At 55.1% G+C, this 21,540-nt stretch overlaps 4 protein-coding genes across 10 annotated transcripts in view; 2 read left to right on the top strand and 2 right to left on the bottom strand.

Moving 5' to 3' along the window:
• DRP2 (dystrophin related protein 2) overlaps positions 1-5,982 on the top strand; it is a 34,790-nt gene extending 28,808 nt beyond the window's left edge. For 3 of the 4 annotated variants that reach the window (XM_027806484.2, XM_027806486.2, XM_027806485.2), the window contains 5 exons: positions 683-748; positions 1,006-1,149; positions 1,810-2,047; positions 2,180-2,300; positions 2,456-5,982. In XM_027806484.2, coding sequence (XP_027662285.1) covers positions 683-748; positions 1,006-1,149; positions 1,810-2,047; positions 2,180-2,300; positions 2,456-2,589 — 703 coding nt within the window. In that variant the 3' untranslated portion in view covers positions 2,590-5,982. The remainder of the gene's footprint in view (positions 1-682; positions 749-1,005; positions 1,150-1,809; positions 2,048-2,179; positions 2,301-2,455) is intronic. The other variant, XM_055727081.1, reaches the window with a different exon arrangement.
• Positions 5,983-6,385: 403 nt separating this feature from the next.
• Positions 6,386-10,540, bottom strand: LOC102051083 (aryl-hydrocarbon-interacting protein-like 1). Of its 4 annotated transcripts, none has more exons than XM_055727083.1 (7): positions 10,149-10,540; positions 9,253-9,432; positions 8,856-9,044; positions 8,602-8,778; positions 8,329-8,470; positions 7,213-7,841; positions 6,386-7,152 (listed from the first exon to the last, which is right to left on the bottom strand). In XM_055727083.1, exons 1-7 carry the CDS (start codon positions 10,242-10,244, stop codon positions 6,649-6,651), a joined length of 1,917 nt encoding a protein of 638 aa, XP_055583058.1. In that variant the 5' UTR covers positions 10,245-10,540; the 3' UTR covers positions 6,386-6,648. The 4 variants fall into 4 exon arrangements, with proteins under 4 accessions (XP_055583058.1, XP_055583059.1, XP_027662290.1 ...); XM_055727084.1 differs by having other exon boundaries at positions 6,386-7,161; positions 7,240-7,841; XM_027806489.2 differs by having other exon boundaries at positions 6,386-7,841; positions 9,253-9,414.
• A 279-nt stretch (positions 10,541-10,819) lies between these two features.
• Positions 10,820-16,409, bottom strand: TAF7L (TATA-box binding protein associated factor 7 like). Its single transcript, XM_055727088.1, has 11 exons — positions 16,160-16,409; positions 15,464-15,542; positions 15,167-15,300; positions 14,652-14,778; positions 14,379-14,437; positions 13,293-13,365; positions 12,831-12,947; positions 12,443-12,631; positions 12,229-12,341; positions 11,866-11,925; positions 10,820-11,267 (listed from the first exon to the last, which is right to left on the bottom strand). Exons 1-11 carry the CDS (start codon positions 16,223-16,225, stop codon positions 11,223-11,225), a joined length of 1,062 nt encoding a protein of 353 aa, XP_055583063.1. The 5' UTR covers positions 16,226-16,409; the 3' UTR covers positions 10,820-11,222.
• Positions 16,410-16,433: 24 nt separating this feature from the next.
• Positions 16,434-20,993, top strand: LOC102050914 (magnesium transporter NIPA2-like). Its single transcript, XM_055727087.1, has 5 exons — positions 16,434-16,656; positions 17,134-17,190; positions 17,895-17,985; positions 18,124-18,284; positions 19,637-20,993. The coding sequence occupies exons 1-5, from the start codon at positions 16,518-16,520 to the stop codon at positions 20,269-20,271; spliced, it is 1,083 nt and encodes a 360-aa protein (XP_055583062.1). The 5' UTR covers positions 16,434-16,517; the 3' UTR covers positions 20,272-20,993.
• The last annotated feature ends 547 nt before the right edge of the window (positions 20,994-21,540 follow it).

Here is a 21,540-nt window from a genome sequence, read left to right as displayed (position 1 = left end):
TGAGAAACTGAAAAGTCCTTGACTTAGTTTAAACCTTATGTAGCAACAACTAAAACCATCAGTGTGCTACCAACATGGTTCTCACACCAAATCCAAACCGCAGCATTGCACCAGCTATAAGAAGAATATTAACTCTATCCCAGCTGAGACCAGGACAGCTTCCTAGTGATGAAGCGGCCTTCATGTACCTTCCTGCTCTTCCCAGTTTGAGCTGCTGGTTGGATTGTCACCAGGCAGATCCCTCAGTGTCTTGCTCTGCTTGCGTGCTCACCAGTGCCGTTTGCACGCTTGCCATTGCTGCTGCATTGTGGTTTGTAATGCCTCTGCCCTCGCCACGGGTCCAGGCAGAGCAGGGACCTGAGGAGCACGGGGAGCCTGTAGCTCAGACCCTAGCCTGGAGCTGGTATCCTTTCACCCCTTTGCTTTGCTTATGCGAGGGGAGGCTGAGCCAGCTGCATGGCAGCAGCTCTTTTATTCCAGAGACTGTCACCCCAGAGCAGCAGTGTCTTCGTTTTATAAAAAGGCAAAACTCTCTAGAGCCTGTAAAGAGGGGCAGACTGGTGCAGGCCAGCTGGGAGCCCTGTCAGAGAGGGGTCTTGTGGGGGCTGCTGTAAGTAGGGTGCACGGAGAGACATTCAGGCTGTCTCTGACCATATCTCAAACCTGTTTCTCTTTCCTCCAGGCTTGCAGAGATGGAAAGCCAGAATTGTTCCTTCTTCAGTGACAGCCTGTCCCCTGACGATAGCCTGTGAGTTCTGCCCCCTTTCCCTTCTCCTTGCTTCCTGCGGAGTCAGGGCTTCTGTGGCTCCATCGCTGCCTAGGCAGGGCACAGAAATGTTTTCCTTCCCAGCTTCTTTGAGTCTGAGCTCTGAGCTCTAGAGCTGGAGCAGCCAAAAAAAGCTCCCATATGAAATCACCTTCCTCCAAACTGTCCTTCCCCAAGGGCATGCAACTCCCGTGAGACTGATGTTCCTTACTAAGGTGTTTCTCCACCTGCTGCCACAGGGATGAGGACCAGTACCTGCTGCGCCATTCCAGCCCCATCACCGACAGAGAGCCTGGGGGCAGCCAGCAGGTTCCAGGAAGCCTCAACATGGATGACAAGGGAGAGCTGGAGCGAATCCTGGCCCACTTAGAGGATGAAAACAGGTAGGAGCATGGGCAGCTCTGAAAGTGGGCTTTATAGCCTAAGGGGAAGGGACTGGAGAAGCCTGGTAGACATCAGAGTGGAGCCAGGGGTAGCTGCTGGGGCTGGAGGTGGGGACTGGAGAAGCTGGGTGGGCTTGTTTAGAGGGTGTCTACACTGGAGCCCTAAAACCTTCATGGGAGCACTCAGTGAGGGTGTGCTGTCTGAGGAAGGGAGAAGACTCTGTTCCCTAAATGTTTCTGCCCCTGTCACCAGAACCTGTTCCCCTCCTGAACCCCAAACTGGCTGAAGTGACCCCAGGGCACTACTGTCTCCCTTGTCGCTGAGCCCCTGCAAACAGTGGTGGTGCTGCCCTGGACCACGTGAGGTGAGGCTCTAGGCAAGGCAGATCAGCTCAGGAGGACATGCTTTCCCTGCCCTTAGGTTCTCAGCCTCTTAGGGAGCAGTTGCATGTCTCTGTAGTCACCTAGGGCTGCAGGCAGGCCACCCTGCCGTGCAGGGACAAAGTCCAGGAGTGTGCTGGTCCTCAAGCTTCACACGTGGCAAAGCCTCCAGGGGTGTTTTGTCTCTGAGTCATGGGCCATCCCCAGTATGCAGCTGTCGGGTGTTTCCAGCAGTCTCTAGAAAGGAGAGTGGTGATGCTGACCTAGGCTATCTTGCAGGATCCTCCAGGGAGAGCTGAGGCGTTTGAAATGGCAGCATGATGAGGCTGTAGAGTCTCCAACCTTGGCTACAGGCTCTCCTGAATCAGTGCAAGACCCACGTAATGATGAGCTCCTGGCAGAGGCACGAATCCTTCGGCAGCACAAGAGCCGCCTGGAGACCCGCATGCAGATCCTGGAGGACCACAACAAGCAGCTGGAGTCCCAGCTGCACCGACTGAGGGAGCTGCTGTTGCAGGTATTCTTCCCATAGCGAGGATCCTTGGGGTGGGCTTTGCCGTAACAGAGCTGGGGCAGTGGCAGAAAGGGATGGTCAGAAGCAGGGGAGGACGAGGACAGAGGATCATGACAATCCTCCTCCTCTCTCCAGCCTCCAGCAGAGACCGATGCCAACGGGTCAGCAGCCTCTTCCTTGGCTTCATCTCCACATCAGTCTGAAGGCAGCCAGGCAAAGGAGAAAGAGCACAGCACCCCTGACACTAGAGCTGCAGGTGAGGGTTGGGGTTGGGCTGAGCTCTCGCCCCAGTCCCTTGGTTCAATGCTGCAGGGAGCTGCCTGTGCCCACCCTGCAGAGATGGTGGCCTTCGAGCTGGATGCCCAGAGAGCCTGATCACCACCCCAACCCCTCTCCTCTTTCCCGCTACAGATGAGGTGGAAGCCAAAACCCAGGAAGTCAGTGTGTGCCTGGAAGACATCATGGAGAAGCTGCGCAGCGCCTTCCCCAACTCTCGAGGTACTAGAGTGAAATCCCCCTCTCTGGCCTCTTCCTGCTTCCTCTGATGAGGTTTTGCCCCACGGAGCCCTGCCCCGATCCCAGCTTCCCTGCGACCACTGATCGCCTGTAGTGCCTACAGCCAAGAGCTATGCTGCGGCGCTGCTAGGACTGGTGTGTGCCCTGGGCACAGAGAATGAGGAGGCGGGTTTGCACCTACAAGGAGAGACCATCAGAGCTGCCAAGAGTACGGACCAACTAGATTCCCCCAGACGAGCTGCAAGGCAGCCTCTTCCCCTCCTTGGGATCCTGCACCCTGCGGGGCTCCCCGCTGCGAAGATGGACAGACCTGCCACCACTGAGTTTGCAGCGATCTCTTTGAGCCACCTCCTTGCTTTGTCCCTGTCCAGACCCCTCTCCAAGAGAGGTTGAGGCCCCAGTTACCTGTTGAAATGGAAGCAATAGTGCCAGCTCTCCTACCTGCTCATGGACAGCCCTTCCCCACAGGGGTGGGGACTGGGGGATGCACGGTGAACGGCACTCCGCTCACCCAGTGGGTTTTGGTGTTGCTCTTTCTGCTGTCCCTCTGTGCTCCAGCCTGCGAGCAGCACTCAGTCCCGCGCCCAGGCTGCCCGTGTGCGTGCCGGGAGGAGACATTGCTTGGTGCCAGCACTAACACAAGGCAGGGGAGACCTTCCCTCTCTGCCCATGGAGACCCTTACCCACTTTCTGCTATTCCTGAGCAGTATTCTGGCTCTGCAGCAAGTCCATGCTAACCAGGTGGCTCCAGGTCCTATTTTTCTGACCTCTCCATTTCTTTTTCAGGTATGACCTCCCTTATCTAACACCTCCTGTGAGCCAGAGGCTTTTCCTAACCAGCTACTTTCCTCCCCCTCCTCTCCCTGCCATGCTCCCTGTGCTGCAGCAGACCTTGCACAGACTTCCTCCAAGCTGGTCACGCAGGATGCTTGCCAGCTCCAGAAGATCTCAGGGGATCATAGGTCATGCAGGAGCAGGACTGTGGACTCCTCAGGAGGCTGGCTCGGCCACTCGGCCACAGCATCCAAGCCTGGGTGGAAAGGTTCAGAAGGAAGAACTGAAGCTGTGAAAACTGCCTGTCTCCTCAGCACCCATGGGCTGCTGCCGCAGCCCTCGGGGGATGCAGAGCTCAGCATCCTGCTCCTCCTCAGTTGTGTCCAGGGGCCTCCTGTATCAGCACACAAGCACTCCTGGAGCCACACAGTTTTTAAAAGAACTCTTTCTAATAGCATCCAGCTGCCAGCCTTACAGATTGAACTCTGCCACCCAGGGCTCTGCAGCCAGACAGGCACATACCATCTGGTGGGGAGAGGCTGCGAGGTTATGGGGTAGGGATGAGTCCATGTTAGAGCTTCAGCCCAGCTAGTAGCCTTATCTTGAGAGGGTCTTTATAACAGAGCCTTATCATTTAATTTGCATATATTTCTATATATATTATATATATATTCTGTACTTAAATACTCTCATGGACTCACTCCATTAAATTCTAATACTGTAAGTGTAGCTGCCCTTCACTTTCAGTCCAGCCCAGCATCTGCTCCCATGGGGACCAGCACCTTCCCCATTGCTGATGCTGCCTGGGAGCAGGGCTGCTGTGAGGGGAGCTCAGTGGAGGGCTGGGCTGGCAGCAGGTACCATCCTGTCTGATCTCCTGGGGAGCTGTGCCTTTGCCATGGCACAGAGAGCCTGTCTTGCCTGCGCCTGGCTCCATCCCTGGGAAGCCTCAGCTCCTGCAGCTGCCCATCCCCACAGTGCTGCACGAAGGGGTTTCTCCAGCCCTGGAGCCACCAGGATGTTGGGCTGTGATGCAGGAGCATAGTGGTGTGGGCAGGCAGCAGGACACACAGGGCACCTCCTTGCCACCCTCAAGGATCAGCTTCCCTGCTGCTGTCCCCCAATTTGAGCTGGGTTGAGGGGCTGGAGCCACTCGTTGGAAGCAGGTGAGTCCCACTGGGCAGTGGGGGAGGCTGTTCTTCAAAGGTGGCAGGGTAGCTCAGTGGTGGCTCCTGGTCCCAAAGGCTCCCTCGGGCTGTCTGTCTCATGCTGTGTTATGTCGAGAAGGAGGTAGAGTCATGTGCCGTGGGGTGCCCCAGAGCAGAGGCTGAGACTGCCCCGGTGCTCTGGGGCCAAGGGCTGCGGAGGGAAGAGGTTCCTGAGCTCGCAGGGCAGGGCAGGGCACAGGCAGGGCTGCATGCAGGTGTGAAGAAGCAGCATCCTGCCCAAAACAGGGTTTGCTGTGAGGACAGGAACGGGGCTGTTGTCGCTGGCTGTGACGGGATGTGGTGGTGAGCTGTTTGGGGACATCCAAACCAAGGCAGCGTGTGGGGGCACACGGCTGTGCGGTCAGTGTGCTGGCAGAGATGCAAAGCAGTGCCCACACCGGGGATGAGATGGTGTGAGCCTTACAGCCAGGTGTCTGGGGTCTTGTGCTGCAGTGTCCATTAACAGTGGCACGGGCTGCTGTCCTTGCCGCCCCCTCTCACACCAGGGTGAGCAGCAGGAGTGCAGTAACAGTGGCATTGGCGTTAGGCTGGCTGTAAGCATGTTCTGTGTCAGGCTGCTTGTGTGACCATGGTGAGGGACCATGTGCCAGCCTGCAAGACCTGGCTGGACCCCCTGTAATCCCAGTGGCAGGATGGGGGGAGTGTGGGGAGGAGCGGAGTTTTGGCCTGAGCGTGAGGTCAGGAGTACCCAGCCTGGGGGGAGCTGGAGGAAGGAAAAGGCAGGATGAGGGCAGAGCTGCTGGTCCCAGTGCCAGGGCAGGGAGCAGCGGCGGCCAGGCTGGGTGCTCAGGCTGTGTTTGGGAGCCAGGATGTGGCAGGGAGGGGAGCAGGCTGGCTAACGCTCTGGTAACCATGTACTGTGGTGCTGCTGTCCTTGCTGCTTCATGCAATCTCTGCTCTGGAAAGAGAATAAATTTGTATTGATACTGAGACCTGGATTGGTGCTCTGGCCTCTTCTATCCATGCACCTCGGCTGAGTCAGGGCAGCTCCCAGCACTGTGCCATCTTGGCATCGCTCCTGCAGGGCTGCTGGGACATGGATGTCCCTGTCCCTTGTATCACCCTGACTGTCCACGCCATTCAAGGCAGAGCAGAAGCTGTGACCAAAGCTCTGGGCTCCCCAGACACAGGTGTGTCTCCTGAGCACCATCTTCATCTTCTTCCAGTAAGGTCTGCTCAGGGCCACACAGCAGCCTGGGGGCTGGGAAAGGAGCTGTGTGGGGACAGTCCCTCTTCCTTGCCTGGGAACTTCTGCTGTAGGAAATCCTTCAGCCCCAGGAAGGGTGTAGGCAGCAGTGGGATGCTGGGCAGGCAGCCCTCTCCCTCCGTGCTTTCTCCCTGGAGCCCCATCAGGTCTCCAGCGCCCAGAGACGCGTGCTCCAAGCGCTGCCCGCGTGTCTCTGTGGCACATGAGGGACTCAGCTGAGGACTACCCTGGGGCAAGGCCAGGGGGCCTCGGGCCCTCCCCACCACACAGGGTACAGCCCAGCCTCCGCTGGGGAGAAGCCTGCCCAGGACAGGGACCTGTAGGGCTGGACTTGCTCTCAGCGCTGTCTGGAAGGGCTGGCGGTGCTGGGCAAAGGCCTGACACGGTGCTACTGCAGGGACATAGAGGGACAGGTCTCACGTGGGAGAGGTTCAGGAGCTCAAATGGGGGTGAAATGCAGCCTCTTTAAATCCCCCTCTCGTGGGTAGAGCAAAATGCTCCATCCCCATCCCTGCACTGTGGGCTCCAGGGCAAGGCAGGAGCTATGGGCTGTCATCAGGGAAGCCGGTCACGTCCAGGAACAAATCCAGTACATGTTGCCAGGGAAGAGCTTTTATTTCTGAGCCAGCAAAGCTCAGCGGGACCCAGCTGAAAGGCGCTGGAGCTGATGAGGCAGGGCAGGGAGGCAGCAGGCGCTGCTGCGCAGTGGGGCCAGGGTGCCGGCGGTGGGGTGAAGGTAGCGTTGTTCCCGTGTCACTGCGGGGACAGTCCCCAGCCCTGGCGCTCCCTCTCAGGGTACAGCAGCCCTCTTGCCTGTGCTGTGCCTGCTTGCTAGCAGCCCGGCAGCCTTTCCCCCATGCTGCGGTAACCAGCCCTGCTCAGGGCTGGCTGTGCCCCAGGGTCGTGGCCTCAAGCTCTGCTCTCGCCGCATTGCCCCGGGGGTGCATCACCGCTTTCCCTGGCTGCAATGGGGCAGGGGGGTGCTCCTGTCCCTCTGCCCCAGCCGTGCTCCCTGTGACAGCTCCCTCTGCCCCACTGGCTCCCCACTCCAGCCCCCACCCAAGTCCTGCTGCCCCTGTCCCCGCTGCTGCCCCACACTGCCCTACAGCCAGCCTCTCCCCCTCTGTGGCTGGGCTCTTTTCCACTTCATCTTCCTCCACTTTCTCCTCCTCTGCATTCTCATCCTCCCTCTCCTCTTCTTCTTCATCTTCCACCTCCTCTTCTTCCTCCTTCTGCACCTCTGCTGCTGGGCTCTTTTCCTCTTTGTCCTCCTCCACTTTCTCCTCTATGCTTTCATCCTTCCTCGCCTCTTTTTCTTCATCCTCTACCGTCTCCTCTTTTTCCTCCTTCTCCACCTCTTCTACCGTCTCCTCTTTTTCCTCCTTCTCCACCTCTTCTACTGTCTCCTCATCCTCCCTCTCCTCTTTTTCTTCATCCTCCACCTTCTCCTCTTCTTCCTCTTCCACCACCTCTACCTTTTCTTTGTCCTGCCTCTCCTCTTTTTCTTCATCCTCCACCTTCTGCCTCTCTTCCCCCTCTTTCTTTTTCTCATCTTCCTCCTCTGCTTCCCAGCTCTCTGGCTTTGTCCCACAGGTGCCCAGGTTTGCTTCTTCCCCTAGCCCATCCCTTGCTCCCAACTCCATCCCCGCAGGTTGTCCCTGGGCTGCTTCTCCTCCTGGCACTGCACCTTCGCTCCCGGCCCTAGGGGTTCCTTGGTTTGCCCATGGCTGTTTTGCTTCTTTGGTCTCAGCACCCTGCTCCCCCTGCCCAGGGGTCTCCAGGACCCCAACCTCACCCTGGGGTGCTTCTTCCTGCAGCATCACCTCACCACCCACCTTCCCGCTCTCCTGCCCTTTGCTGGCCTGTGGCCCCTGGAAAAGCCCCTGGTAGCGCTTCCGATCCTCCACATGCTTCTTCCTCATCCTCTCCCCGAGCTGCTTCAGCTCCTTCTTCACAGCGGCTGCCATGGAAGGGTCAAGGTGAGCCACCCGCAGGAAGTCCTCCCGTGCCTCCCGCTCATTCCAGACAGCAGCGTGGGCCTTCGCCCGCTTGAAATAGGCCTTGGCATTGTCTGCCGGGAGAGGAGAGCCCCCAGTAGGGGTCCTGCAGCTCAGGGCGACCAGCCACAGGAGCTGGGGACCCTGGGAACCCAGGGGCCCTGGAGCACAGGTACCATCAGAGGCAGGGGAACATGGGGTGGACTTGGTTGTAGGTGGGAGTACCATCAGGGGCAGGGGGACCTGGGCCGTGCACGTACCCCTGTGGGGCACCAGGTGACATGAGGTGCAGGGATCATCATGGGCAAGGTGGATCTAAATGATATGGGACAACATCATGGGCAGGGGCACCTAGAGGACACAGGGTGCAGGTACCATCATGGGTTGGGGGACCCAGGGATATGGGCAGGGGGACCTGGGACACAGGTGCTGCAGTGGACATGGGGATCCAGGTGACATAGGTACCATCACAGGCAGAGGGATGTGGGATGAGCATTGTCAGGGATGGGGGACCTAGAAGACAGAGGCCCCAGGGGAGCATGGGATGCAGGGCACAGGTACCATTGTGTTTCTGGAGAAGCTCTGTCGTGTGTTCCAGCACCTCGTAGTACTCGCCCAGCTCTAGCTGGCACTGGCAGTAGTTGAGCACCAGTGGCGTGACTAGGTTCTCCAGCTTCAGCCATCCATCCTCCCAAGGCTTCTCCTGCCCCAGGAAGCCACAGAGAGTAGTTCACAGCTGTGGCCATCCCCTCCTGCACACCCAGGGCCCACAGGGGAGTGCTTTGCTGCAAAACATCAGGCTGGGTTGACAGGAGGTGGCCAGGTCCTGCTCACCTTGGCCTGGAGGTTCCTCAGGCAGATGACAGCCTCCTGGTACTTTGCTGCTGCCTGCCCAAACTCCTTGAGGAGGACAAGGCGGTTGCCCTCTTTGTGCAGCACAGGCACTGCCATCAGCTTTTCCTCCTTGCTCATGGCCCAAGTGTCACGCTTGTATGCTGAGGGCTCCTCCACCTGCATGGGCAGCAGGAGCTGAGCTGCCTGCCCTGGCCACCCCTGCGCTGGCAGCCATCCCTGCCTCTCCTCCTTACCCGGAACAACTCCATGATGAAGATGAGGGGCTGCGGTGTCCGCTGCAGCTCATCCAGGTCATCATAGCCTGTGCTGTGGTAGTCAAACATGTTGCCCATGCCGCAGCGGTGCTTCTGCCCTTCCAGGGGGTCCCGGCCCTCCGCAATCCTCCGCATGCCCCTGGACACCAGGGCATACATCCCTGTGTGCTGCAAGGAGGGGGAGCACCCCACTCAGCTGCATGAGGCCAGCCTGCACCCCTCTCCTCTGGGGCAGCCCCTCTGGTGCCATGACTAAGTGACACCTGTTCCCCCTGTGCTTGCACTAGGCAAGGCTGGAGCATCTCTGGGGTGCATGGTACTATGCCCTGGCTCTACAGAAAGGAGGGGAGTGGGCACCCGTGGGCCCCTCACTCACGATGGTGTCACACCAGAACTCGGCCACCTCCCCGGCTCTCATGGAGCTGAGCAGCGTCTCCCAGATCTCCAGCTTGAACATCTTGCCCACGATGATCTCCATGGGGATGCCAGCTTCCCGGCTGTCGTCGATCACTGTTCGCTCAAAGTCATCCTTCAGCGTCTGGAAGTGGAAGGTGATCTGCCCCGGAGAAAGCTCAGTGTTGAGCTGGGGCAGGCAGCGCAGTGAGAGCCCTCCATCCCCAAATCCCTCTGCCACGAGGCCAGGATGCAGGGCCAAGCCTGCTCTCAGCGACACGCTGGTTTGATTGGCAGCTCTCCATCTGCAGCAGGAGATTGTGCCTCCTACCCACTTGCCTTAGACAGCAAGCAGATGGTGGAGCGTCTTAACGCCCATCAGTGCTGTCTCTTGCTGCTCTCTTTGGATCCCCCTTTATAACCCAGTACAGACAGCTCCCACAGCACGCACCAGGACCTGGCAGAACCCACGCTGATCTGCCCATACCCACAGGCTAGGGAATCTCAGAAACCCTCAAGAGCTCCCCGTTGGCACCTCTCACTCCTGTTCGACATGTCAGGAAAGGCAGATTTCTAGCACCCCATCGTGGCTGCTGAGCTCTGATGGCACCGGGACAGAGGCAGGAGCCGGGTAACAGCACCAATGCAAGGCGAAGGCAGTGGGCAACGCCAGCTGTCACTGTGAGGACAGTGTAGCTGCCTATGCCCAAAACAGCCTGTCCCGCAACCTCCTTGTGAGGGATCTCCTGGAGATGGCACCTCCCCATACCACAGACCTGGAGCTTGGCTTTTGATCAAGGACTAACTCTAATGGGCAGGGATGGCGGTGTCAGACCCACTCCTCTCTAGGGCTCTGGTTTAACAACCAAGGTGACTTACCTTGCTCCCATCCTGCAGCTTCGGCAGTTCCCCCTGGCCTCCATGCAGAATCTTCTTCTTGACCCCTTCCACATTCAGCAGGTAGGTTTCCTCCATGGCTGCTCCTGCTGGCCCCCAGGAGCAGGTCACAGGCACATGCACACAGGTGCACTCTGGCCCTTCCCGAGCTCCACGTCTTCCTCGGGGTATCCCCCTTTCTTGACTATCTGGACACACATGTCATCTCCCAGGGGTGCCACTGGCCTTTTGCCTTCCGTGCTGGAGGCAGAGCTTGGAAGCCTTCTCCCCTTCTCCTGCCCTCCGGGTTGCAAAGAGAGGTGTCCTGCCGTGGCACACCCTCACTGAAGCCCGTGGTACCTTCTGTCACATTCTGGAACTGCCTTTCTAATCCTCTTTCCACCCTGCCAGGTTAATCTGGGATTTGCCTGCCTAGTCTGTGAGGAATTAAAGAAACCCCCTGATCAGGAGCGCCTTGTTCCTTCTACAGAATGACAGGTCACGGGGTCCCCTTCACACACAGTCTCCCTTTGACCCAGCCATGCATGGAGCATTTCAGCAAAGGAGCCCCGCAATGCTGGTGTGAGAACAAGCCAGGGGCTGCGTATGCGGTCAGGCATAACCGGGCAGGAGGCAACGCTAGTCTGTGCTCCAGAGACCATGGAGGAACAGACCAGGGCTGGAAATGGTACTTTATTGAGTCTCGTTTGCAGACACAAGCATTCCTCAAACACAAGAACAAGTTCCTACAAGGCTACCAAATCCAAGAGTCAGTAAGATGCAGAAAGCTGCACTGCACTGTCCCAGGGAAAAGCAAACCCCCGTGGGAGAACGGTGCTGAATATTTACTGTAAACCCAGTATTTTGGCTACTCTCACAGGCACGATGATCCTTTACAATCCTTTAGTTCCACCAGCCAAGCCCAGGACAACATAAGCATGAGCAGCTCTGGACACAGAGCCTCTAGCACTGCCCAGCAGCACATCTGGCAGCAAAGGTGTGTGACTAGAGCAAAGATTTGAGCATGGCAGATGAACACCACTTCCAGCTCTGCTCACGGGTACAAAGGCTCACTTTTCACTTCTCCATGAGGGACTCCAGCTGCTCCTGCAGGGACATCATCTGGAAAAGGGAGCGAGGCATTACAGTAAGGCACGGCTGGGGCTCCTGGCAGCTCCAACCCAAGCACTTCTGTGTTTCTGCACACCTTCCCACCTGCACTAGTGGTTGCTTTGCCTGTACATCGCGGGGAGCTGTGCCTGGGTACCTCTGCGACAGAAGTCAGCTTCACAAGGTGAAGCCACACAACAGGAACCTGGGAGTGGGAACCTCCTGCCTTGGTACCTGGTTGAAACTCAGCAGAGCGCTTAGGCAGGGAACCTGCCAAGATCCTACAGCTACTGCCTTCCTTGTATATGGGTGCTAGTGGGTTTCTGTGTCATGTTTTACCCCAGGCAGCAATCCTAGCAGCCTTGGACTGCTGACTAGAAACGTCTTGGCTTACTGCTCCTCCAGAAGGAAAGCTGCAATCAACCGCAGTTCCTACACCTCATCCCTCAGGAAGCTCCATGCAACTACAGACGAGATACATCCACACGTGACCCGTAATACTGGGGTTCAAGGAATCTGGTGCACAAGATTCAGGAAACTTTCTCAGAGGCCAAGCCTAGAACCGTGTTGTGCCCCAGTACTTCTCACTCCACTGTGGGATTTTCCTCACCTGCTGCTTCTCTCGCTCTTCCTGCTGCTTGAACTCATCCAGCACAGCCTGGAGACGGGTCTGCAGAGACAAATATGCCAGACCACAGTTACCAGTGTATTCTCAGCTGAATGGGTGCTGGCACATGTTAAATGGTGCAGCAAGCCCCAAGTTGCACTGCCAGTCCCTTATCTCCTGCAGTTTTATGGATTGTTTTGCCTCCATGGGGAAACACTGAGTGTGTACGGTCACACCACAATTATTTTTAACCTAGCAGGCAAATGCCTCTGTTTTTTCCAGGGCAGCAGCTGAATCAGTCTGCTGAATCTAATGGCAAACCAGTGCTAAGCAGAAGACTTGAAAAGACCCCTAGAGAGCTCTCACCTTGAGGGCTAGGTTCTCCACTTTCATGATGAGATCTTCCTGACGCTTCCTCCTGTCCTGGGTCTCCTGGAGTTTACTTTTCAGGTTGTCAATCTGTTTCTGGATCCCCGTGACTGGAAGAGAGAGTGAGCTCAGACCCAGAGCGGCAGCAGAGCTGGGCAGCACAGCCTGCTTAGCACCCCAGTGGTTCTGCTGTGCTCTGCCACCCACTCACCTATCTGGTTGGACCCTTCATTCTCCTGTTGCTGCCCATCAGACTCATTCAACTTGTCCTGCAGCTGCCTCTCCAAGTCCTCCTCAGTGTCCATGATGTTCAGGTCTTCGTCATCATGATGATCCCTCTCATCTTCATCTTCGCTGCTGCTGCTGATGTCATTAAATATCTCCCGCAGTTCATCATGTTCTAGGAGGGTGCAAAAGGGAAGAGGAAAAACACAGCTGATGACCTACTAGCACCCTTTGCCTGCCAGGGACCATGTCAGTACAGGGTGCCTGTCTCAACACCCTCTCTCCTTCACTCTGGTTAGGGCTTACCCCAGACAGAATGGACCCAACTGATTACTTAGTGGCTAGAAAGAAAACAACAGCCTTCCCCATTGCACCTGAGGAGCCATGGCCTTGCTTATGTCCCGCCATCCCTGGGGAGGAAATGTCCAGGCTGGTGAGAGAACCATGGTTGTCTACTTCTTTTGTTTCATCTTCAGCAATGACTTCCCAGCCTGAGAGCAGGAACAGACAAGTTAAGGGAAAAAGAAGAACATGAAAGATGCAGTACAACAAAAGAATGCTAAAAACTCCAGGAGATCACTGCCCCTCCAACAAGCCTGGCCCTGCAGCTAGGAATACTCAGGATGAACACCCCAGCCCCCTTTTGTGGTTCAGTAACATAACCCCCTGCTGTTACTGAAGTTCCTGCTCAGTATAGTCTGCAAGGTAAGTCACTATGAAGAAACAATGAGCTTTGAACAAGGCAAAGTTGAAGCTCCAAAACTTCAGTTCCTCTTGTGTGCTTATCTCCTTGTCTCTTGTCCCCAGCTGGAACGCTTTTTCTCCTAAAAGGATACGAACACTGACAGCTTCAGCATCTGTACTCAGGAGACGCTTCACCTCTTTTTCCACATCAGGAGACTCAATATACTGGGCCAGAGAGGGGAAAGAGAACAGAGACATTGTTAAATGCCTTGTGCGTGCTGCTGGTCAACTCCAACCCTCCACAGCCCTACTTCAAGCCTCTCTTCTCTTATGCTTTCTGCTCAGCCTTTGCTCATGCTTACTCTGAAAGTGATTTATGCACCTCCAGAAAGCAATCTATCTTTTTTGTACAGAGCTGCTTGGTGGGTTGTATTCTCTCACTTTTCTACTTACACTACTTATGAAATAAGACTTTCCATGTGTATGCAGAAAGTCCTTGAGGTGCTGTTTCCTGATGGATGGTCAACTCAACTCCTTCCCATCCCACTCAAAAGAAGGTTTCATTTTTCACTTTTAAATTGGCCAGAAATCTTAATGCAGTGACATCAAACTTCTCCTACAGTCTGTAAGAATGTCTCAAGTAATCTGTTTCTCAAATGTCATGCAAAATAGCACTTCATCCTGTTCTCAGAAACTGCAAAGCAGAGAAGAACAAGTCTTCCAAGCCTCATGGTGCTGCATCTCCCCAACACTTTGCCTGGCTTGTGCATATGCACAGAGACAGTATCTGAGCTCCATCTGTTGTCACTCCCTCAGCTGAAATGACAGTTATTCTATTTGTAGTGTTGCTTGTTGGGGAAGAGAACAGGCCCTGCATAGAGAGAAGATTTCAGCTGGGAAAACAAGAATGAGTGATGCCTCATTTCCATGCAAGTTTTCCTTTCTTCTCTATGAGCAGGATGAGATATGCTATGGCAAGGCAGCAGCAGGAATGGAGTCCAGCAGTTCTCTGCACAGAGGATACTCCCTTCAGAAGCATCTTGGAAAACATGGAGGAAGCACCCAAAGAAGCATTTAAATCCATTACCCTCCCTTCATCCTCATCTCAGGCACAGAAATATGTGAAGCAATGTCAAGAAGTTCCATGTTTTCTGGACTAATAGACAGTTACAGCTCTAATGTCTCTGCCTTCCTATCCCTTAGTTATTGCACCTGCACCTGTGTGAGAAGCAACTCACCTTTTTCTTAGCTGTCTTCCGGAACCGTCTCTTCCGTACGTTTTTCAGGGGAAGAGTGACTGTGACAGAGGAAACAGATTGCACATGTCAGACAGACGGTCTAATAGGAGAGCTGCGTGCCAAAAGGGAGATGCTCCCTTCAGGAACAGAGAGCGCACTGAAAACAGAGCAGCAGCACAGCTGGAATACGGCAGTGGTGAATGCCCCCCCTGCACAGCTTTGAGGACACTGGGATGATGGGATGGAGGGCTCTGGCACAGCTTCTATACTCACTGCCATGGTTCCAGATGAACTTCTTCTCCCTGTCCTTGTCCTTCTTCTTGTTTGCCTTGGGGTCAGTGCTCACAGTTTGCTCTTCCAAAGGCGGATAGAGATCACCATCCACAGTGCAAACAAGCATCTGGAATCCCCACAAAAACACAAAGGGTGCTTTTCATAAGAACAAAAGGATGTGAAAGCTTTTCTGGAAAATGAATAGTGATGCCCACTGCATGTTGTGAGCCAAAGGGATTGATGGGCATGGGATATGAAAACCACAACGTTTCATGCTCAGCTCAGTTTATATCTAACAGCAGCAGTTAAGCTGTTACAAGGACCATCACATTTCATGCTTCAGAAACAGGATTTCTGAACACCAAGCTGAGTGGGGAATTTTAAACTGCTAATACTGTGAGAATACAGAAATTTGCCCCATTACACAGAGTGTCTAGCTGCCAAAGTGTAGAAGGGTTTTCCTGGAGAGGGGAGCAAGGAATCAAGCTGTTGGGGCAGGCAAGGAGAGCCCATACCTGGCAAATATCCGCTGTTTTATAGAAGGTTTTCTTGTCAATGGTTTTCAAGCTCTCAATGATGCAGGGCAGATCCACCAGCTTGGCTGCCAGCGGCACCCGGTCTACACGGACAATCCCATGGCGCCCATCCGCTGCGGAAAGCCACGGGACAGGTTACTGCGGTTACTCAACAATTAAACTGAGCAATACATTCCTGGGCAGAGGGAATTTCACAGGAAAATGCATGCAAATTGCACAGTTTCACTTGTGGACAGTCAAGAGGAGTTTTAAGATGCCCCAATGCCGCTCACTCACCGTGTAGCTCAATGGTAAGCCTGTCCTTCAAGTTGACATTCCCGGACTGTACTGCCCGCCGCACAGTGGAGGCATATTCCTGGGAAGGTTGGACAGACTTACATCAGGACAGCGTGCGCTTTCCCTGAAAACCACTTAAGGCTTCTGTTCAACCTACCCAGCTTTAAACCCCCTGCCATCCCGATGCAGAAAAACAATGTAAGGGTCAGTGAAGATTGTACCCTTCTCCCAACATCATGCGTTAACCCTGTGGCTCCGCTGCTCCCAGTGCCCTTCACCCCCTGCGACAGTGCGGTGGGGTGAGGGGCTGCCACAGGCACCCTGCCAGCGGGCCACAGCTCGAGGGGCTGTCACAGCTCCCCTCGGGCTCTCAGCAGGACAGGCTCACTTTAAGCACCTAACACATAGCATCACCTGTGCTGACGGCCACGGCACCTGAAGACCCAGCACCCGCCAAAGCTCTGGACTTGCACAACTTTCCTCCCTAACCCTCTCAGTTGTCTTCCAAGCTTCCTGCTCTGTGTGCAGCCGCTCCTCCCAAGCGGAGGCCATGGAAAATCTGCCCAAACGGGTGGCCCTAGGCTGCCCAGGCCGCAGATGTCTCCCCCTCCTCGCCTCAGGCCCCCTGCCAGCCCCTCCTCAGCCCGGTACCCGCCGGCGCGGCCTGTGACACGGCCCGCTGCCCCCGGCCCTTACCGGCGGCAGCCGCAGCACGAACTGGCTCTCCAGCTCATGCGGAGCATCGTCCTTGCTCTTACTCATCCCGCCTTCTCCGGCTCGCACAACGCGACGCGGTCACCTCGCTGCCGAGAGGCTCCTGCAAGGTAACCCCAGCCGCAGGGCCGGGCGTCCCCACAGGGCCGGGGCCGCTGGGGCCTCCCGGGGCCGCGCTGCCGCCGCGGTTCCAGCCCGGGCAGGGCCCGCCCGGCCGCTCACGGACACCCCGGCCCCGCCGCTGCCGCGCACGGAAGCCAGGCCCGGTGCGCCCGCCCCGCTCCGCCCGCCCGGCGCCGGGGAAGGCTGTTGGCGGCGCACCGGAAGCGGCGGCGCTGCCATGGCGGCCGCGGCAGGGCGGGCCGGCTTCTACGTGGGGCTGGGGCTGGCCCTGGCCTCCAGCGCCTTCATCGGCGGCAGCTTCATCCTCAAGAAGAAGGGACTGCTCCGCTTGTGCCGCCGCGGCCGCGCCAGGGCAGGTACCGCGGGCCCCGGGCCGGGGGGGCGGAGCGGGGCGGGGGGCTTGGGCTGAGCGGCGGGGGCGGCCCGTCAGCCCGGCCCGGGCCGCTGGCGGCCAGCCCCGCGCTGCCGCCGTCACTGTCGCTGCAGGCCGCGGCAGCCCCCACCGGGCACGCCGGGCCTTGGCGCCCACCCGCTCGCTTGTGGGGCTTTCCCGCGGGGGTTGCCGGCCGTGGCCAGCAAAGCTCTGCAGAGCCGCCCGCGCCGCCTTCCGAACGCAGGAGAACCGGGGCTGAAACCTTTGCTTTTGGGGTACGGGAACCAGCGCTTGCCCACGGCTGGGCCCGGCCAGCGGCTGACGAGGCGGGCAGACCCATGGCAGCCTCGCACGTAGCGCTCAGGCTGCTCCCACTTGCTTTTCCGAGGCAGTTCTGACAGGGCAAGGTGCCTTTTGCGTGGCTTTATATGAGGTTTCTTGTTATTTCTTCCTTACTTAGGGCAAGGAGGCCACGCGTACCTGCAAGAATGGCTTTGGTGGGCAGGGCTGCTGTGCAGTAAGTACCTGCTCTGACACTGTACGTGCATTTGTTTCCAGTCTCAGTCCTGTTTTATTATTACGATTGTTGTTTGATTGCTTGATTTTGATCTGTGTCTGAGGATGTTGTTGATTGAATTGTAACTCTTAAAATATTCTGAAGTCTCATGCGTTACCAGCCTTCACTGCTAAATAAGAGCTGAGGAGCTGTCTGACTGGGTTGGATTAAGTGCTTCTGAAATGGCCTGCCTAGATAATGGAATTTTAACAGCACATCCAGCACCGTGGGCCTAGTGCTACAGCAATTTTAGAAGTTCTGTTTTACACTTTTCAACATTAAATCAAATACAATTGGTTATTAACCTTTAGAAGTCTGTAAAAGCTGTTCCAGGAGAAGAATATGGCTTAGAAATACGAAACTGGTCAAAACTCCTTTCAGCTTTGAGAACATTATGGAAATACTTTTCTGTAGTTGCTGCTCAGCTGCACAGTCACACGTGGCTAAGGATCACCATGCGTAACTACAAGTCTTCTCTTCCCAAGAGAACTCGTATCAGGCTTCTGCTTGTTCTTGCTGGTGCTGTTCTTTCCTGGTTGCACAACATACCTTAGAGAAACACAGGATGCTTGGGGGAAACTGAGGCTTCTCTTCTGACTGCACTCAAAATTGTATTATGCTGAACTCCTTCTGCTTTGATGCTCACCTGACGGTTTCTCTTGCAGTGGGAGTTGGAGAAGCAGCAAATTTTGCTGCCTATGCCTTTGCCCCTGCAACGCTGGTAACTCCACTGGGTGCTCTAAGTGTCCTTGTTAGGTAAGCAGCCTCAGAAACACTCTTACCTCACCTACCACCCCGCAGGAGTGAAAGCAGTTGCTCTGTTTTCCTCTGTCGCTTCCCTCAGGCACTCCATCTCTTGGCCTAATTGGTTTTGGGGTTTTTTGCTTCTTTCAGTGCAGTTCTGTCTTCTGCCTTCCTGAATGAGCAGCTGAATATTCATGGGAAGATTGGCTGCATCTTGAGTATCCTGGGCTCCACGGTGATGGTGATCCATGCTCCACAGGAAGAAGAGGTTTCCAGCCTGGAGTCAATGGCAGAGAAGCTGAAAGATCCAGGTACTTAAATAAAAGGGTTTTTTACTTTTTTATCACATCAACTTCAGGCTTGGAAATGACAGTAGAAGGTAGGATACAACTTGGCTATATTGGGAAGGACTGAACTAAACAGTACTTGAACTGTTCCTTGTTCTGCCTAGCAGTGGAGGAAACATTCCCTTGTGTCCAGGATAGCTTGTGGGTTGCCTCCTGTGGTGGGAAAAGGCTGGGGTCTCCACACTCTAAATGTGAAAGACTGGTGTCAAAACAGCATTTGACACATGTGCTCAGAGGATTTACACCTTATTAAGTAGCTCAAAACATAGGGGGACACGTCAGCCTCAGAATGGCTTTTTAGGACACGCTCTTGACCCCAGATGAAAAAAGGAGATGAAAGATGTAGATGAAAAGCAGATGAAAGAACTCCACTTTGCAGAGAGGGAGTCTGGGTGACACTCCCCAGTCACTGGGTCTGCGCTGAAGCAAGGATGAGAACTTGGGTCATTAACAGTTACCAAGTGTGCTTTCCTCGTATGTTCTATGAAGTATAGATGCAAAAAGTGAAAAGCATGGGAATCAGCTGTCAGCAGAAGGGGTTGGCCTGTGGCAGTGCTGGGATAGGAGAGGGAATTCCTGTACACCACGGTGGCCAGTGGTGTGGCTGAGGGAAGACAGAGAAAAGTGAAGAAGAACCTCAAGCAAAGATGAAGGAGCAATTCAAGAAGTTGCACCCAAGATCAAGTAGTCCTGATACTTATGTTAAGAGGATGAATCAGGTTGCAAGGATATGATCTGGGCAATGGTATGAGTGGCAGAATAAGCAAAGGGGATGGATGAATGAAGCACGGGGAGAAGACCAAAGCAGGCAGCAGGCAGCAGGCAGATGCTGCTGCTCATGAGAGGAAGCAGTCTGGCAGGGCCTCACAGTCCTGTGATGTGGCACTTTCCTCTTTATCCCACCACAGCTCGCAGAGTTCAGCTAGGGCTTCCCAAGCCTTCTGCCACCCTCCTGGGCCTCTTGCAGAGCTGTGCGCCCTCATCTTCCTGATCAACGAGCCCCCAACCTCTGCTAGTGCCGCAGAGCCTGGCTATGCCCCTACCCCTCCTAGCATGGATGGCTGTATCCCCCGACAGGCTGACTTGTGGGGTGGTGCTGTGATCACCACTGTCAAGAGCTGCTGTGGACTCTGCAGCTTTGCTCAGGCTGGAGCTTCCAACTCTGCTTCTAACCCCAGTCCCTACAGGGGAAGCCTAAAAAGATAAGACTGATGGGGCAGTTAGCCACCATCTTCCATCTCTACTTGCTGTTCAGTTATATCTGTCACTGGTGCTACTGTTCTCTGATAGAGCTCTTTAATTCTTCTTTCCCCAAGGATTCATTGTATTTGCTCTGTGTGTCCTGGTGAGCTCCCTTCTGCTTATCTTTGTGGCTGGACCCCGTTACGGGCAGAGCAACGTTCTGGTTTATGTTTTGGTCTGCTCCGCCATCGGCTCGCTTTCTGTGTCCTGCGTCAAAGGTTTGGGAATTGCCCTGAAAGAACTCTTTTCCGGGAAGCCAGTCCTGAAAGAACCACTAGGCTGGGTGCTCCTGGTGTGCCTGGTGATCTGCATCAGCGTCCAGATCAACTACCTGAACAAAGCCTTGGACATCTTCAACACATCTGTGGTCACACCCATTTACTACGTGCTGTTCACCACAGCAGTCATGATGTGCTCTGCCATCCTCTTCAAGGAGTGGCAACACATGGTGCTAGACAACATCATCAGCACCATCAGCGGCTTCCTCACCATTGTATCTGGCATCTTTCTCCTACACGCCTTCAGGGACGTGCCCTTCACCCCTGACCTCCTGCCCCTCTTCCTGCAGCAAGGTAGGGCAGACCTGCACACCTCGTGGAGGAGCACAGACAGACATCAGTCATACCAGCACCAGCCTCTTCTGCCCTCTGAGGACAAAGGCTGTCAAAGTGCGGAGGAGGAAGAGAAGGAGGAAGGTGAAGGCATGTGAGGAAGCCTCTGAACTGCTGGCTTTCTGCTCCCACTGCTGAGCAGCTTCGCTGAAAGGTTGAACATGCTGCCTCAGCTGCTGCTAGCTCCTGCTGCACTAGCAGGAGTTGGCAGTTACCATCTACCTGCCCCAGGTAGGTGTGAGATGGGTGACCTGCCACTGCCAGGAGGCTGACGGGGACAGCAGCCTCCTGCACTTACAGACAGGAGCCCTGGGAACTACCCAGTTCCCAGGATCTGGTGCCTCTTCACTGTTCTTTTACATGAAGAATTGATCTGCCCTCATCAGGATACTGGCTTTGGCTGCGCAGAGGCCTGCAGCACTAACACAGTGCTAACCCTTACTGAACGGAAAGACCATGCATTTGGGGAGGCCTCACAGCATTTTTAAAAAATATACTCAGAAGATTAACAGTTACAAAATAATCTAACATGGTGCTAAGATTACGGAGAGAACATGGATGTATGGCTTTAAAAATGACATAGCCAGAATATTAATTCAAAAACTCCTCTATCAAGTATTTGTTTTGCTCACTCTGCTAGAATTTATTTACAGATTCACATCCAAGAACAGAATACAGCCAAAATTGGAAAACTTCAATGGTGCTGCCACATGCTGCTGGGACTCTTACAGAGGGATCAACCTCTTCATGCAACATCTGCTGTGCAGGTTCATGAAGCACCTGCTTACTGTATTCTATTAAAAAACAGTTTGTTCGGTTAGCAAGTGGCTAGTGATACATTTGTACCGAGAGCTGGGCCAGTGCCGAAGGATTACGGGGGGTAGGAAGAACCATGTGGATGCTCAAAAGAAACTCAAGATAGGGACAGGAGAGGGAATTGCTTACTCTGGGAACAGGAGTGCCCTAAGAGTCCTTAGCTATTGAGGTAAGTTTCTGAAAGATAACTAGACGGCTGTGTCCTCACTTATGTGGGTTAGTATCTGCACAGCTCTGTTTAACACATCCTGAATTTGTTCCCGGGAAGGCTGCTGGCTACATGCTACTCATGTTAGGAACTCACCCTGTACAGTCACCCTTGGCCAATGGACATGTGCAGAACTGCTTTACCAGGTTCCTGTGTAGAGCTCTAAGCCACTGTCAATGGGTCACTCCAGGGTTCCCAGAGCCACCCTGTACGTAAACATGGCTGAAATGAAAAGCTATGCTGCTGTTCCAGAGGGTGGATCAGTAGTTTCCAGTTAAAAGCTCCTCCCTGTGTCCTGGGGGCAGAGTTCAGAAGACACAGCCGTAGGCCTCCCTCCAGTGAT

The sequence above is a fragment of the Falco cherrug genome, chromosome 15 (genome assembly GCF_023634085.1).
Source record: "Falco cherrug isolate bFalChe1 chromosome 15, bFalChe1.pri, whole genome shotgun sequence".
Lineage (NCBI taxonomy): Eukaryota > Metazoa > Chordata > Aves > Falconiformes > Falconidae > Falco > Falco cherrug.
The sequence above is the reverse complement of the archived record's forward strand: the minus strand, read 5'-3'. Positions and strand labels throughout refer to the sequence as shown.

What these genes read in the sequence shown, in the direction of transcription:
- LOC102051083 (XM_027806488.2), bottom strand. Translation starts at nt 10,244, where the DNA reads ATGGAGGAAACCTACCTGCTGAATGTGGAAGGGGTCAAGAAGAAGATT. An exon ending in AGCTGCAGGATGGGAGCAAG is followed by an intron (nt 9,433 to 10,148) that starts GTAAGTCACCTT and finishes TCTCCGGGGCAG; the next exon opens with ATCACCTTCCACTTCCAGAC. An exon ending in GCTTCTCCAGAAACACAATG is followed by an intron (nt 7,842 to 8,328) that starts GTACCTGTGCCC and finishes CTCTCCCGGCAG; the next exon opens with ACAATGCCAAGGCCTATTTC.
- TAF7L (XM_055727088.1), bottom strand. Translation starts at nt 16,225, where the DNA reads ATGAGTAAGAGCAAGGACGATGCTCCGCATGAGCTGGAGAGCCAGTTC. An exon ending in GTTCATCTGGAACCATGGCA is followed by an intron (nt 14,438 to 14,651) that starts GTGAGTATAGAA and finishes CCTCTGTCACAG; the next exon opens with TCACTCTTCCCCTGAAAAAC. An exon ending in TGCTGAAGCTGTCAGTGTTC is followed by an intron (nt 12,948 to 13,292) that starts GTATCCTTTTAG and finishes TCCTGCTCTCAG; the next exon opens with GCTGGGAAGTCATTGCTGAA.
- LOC102050914 (XM_055727087.1), top strand. Translation starts at nt 16,518, where the DNA reads ATGGCGGCCGCGGCAGGGCGGGCCGGCTTCTACGTGGGGCTGGGGCTG. An exon ending in CCGCGGCCGCGCCAGGGCAG is followed by an intron (nt 16,657 to 17,133) that starts GTACCGCGGGCC and finishes TTCCTTACTTAG; the next exon opens with GGCAAGGAGGCCACGCGTAC. An exon ending in GTGGGCAGGGCTGCTGTGCA is followed by an intron (nt 17,191 to 17,894) that starts GTAAGTACCTGC and finishes TTTCTCTTGCAG; the next exon opens with TGGGAGTTGGAGAAGCAGCA.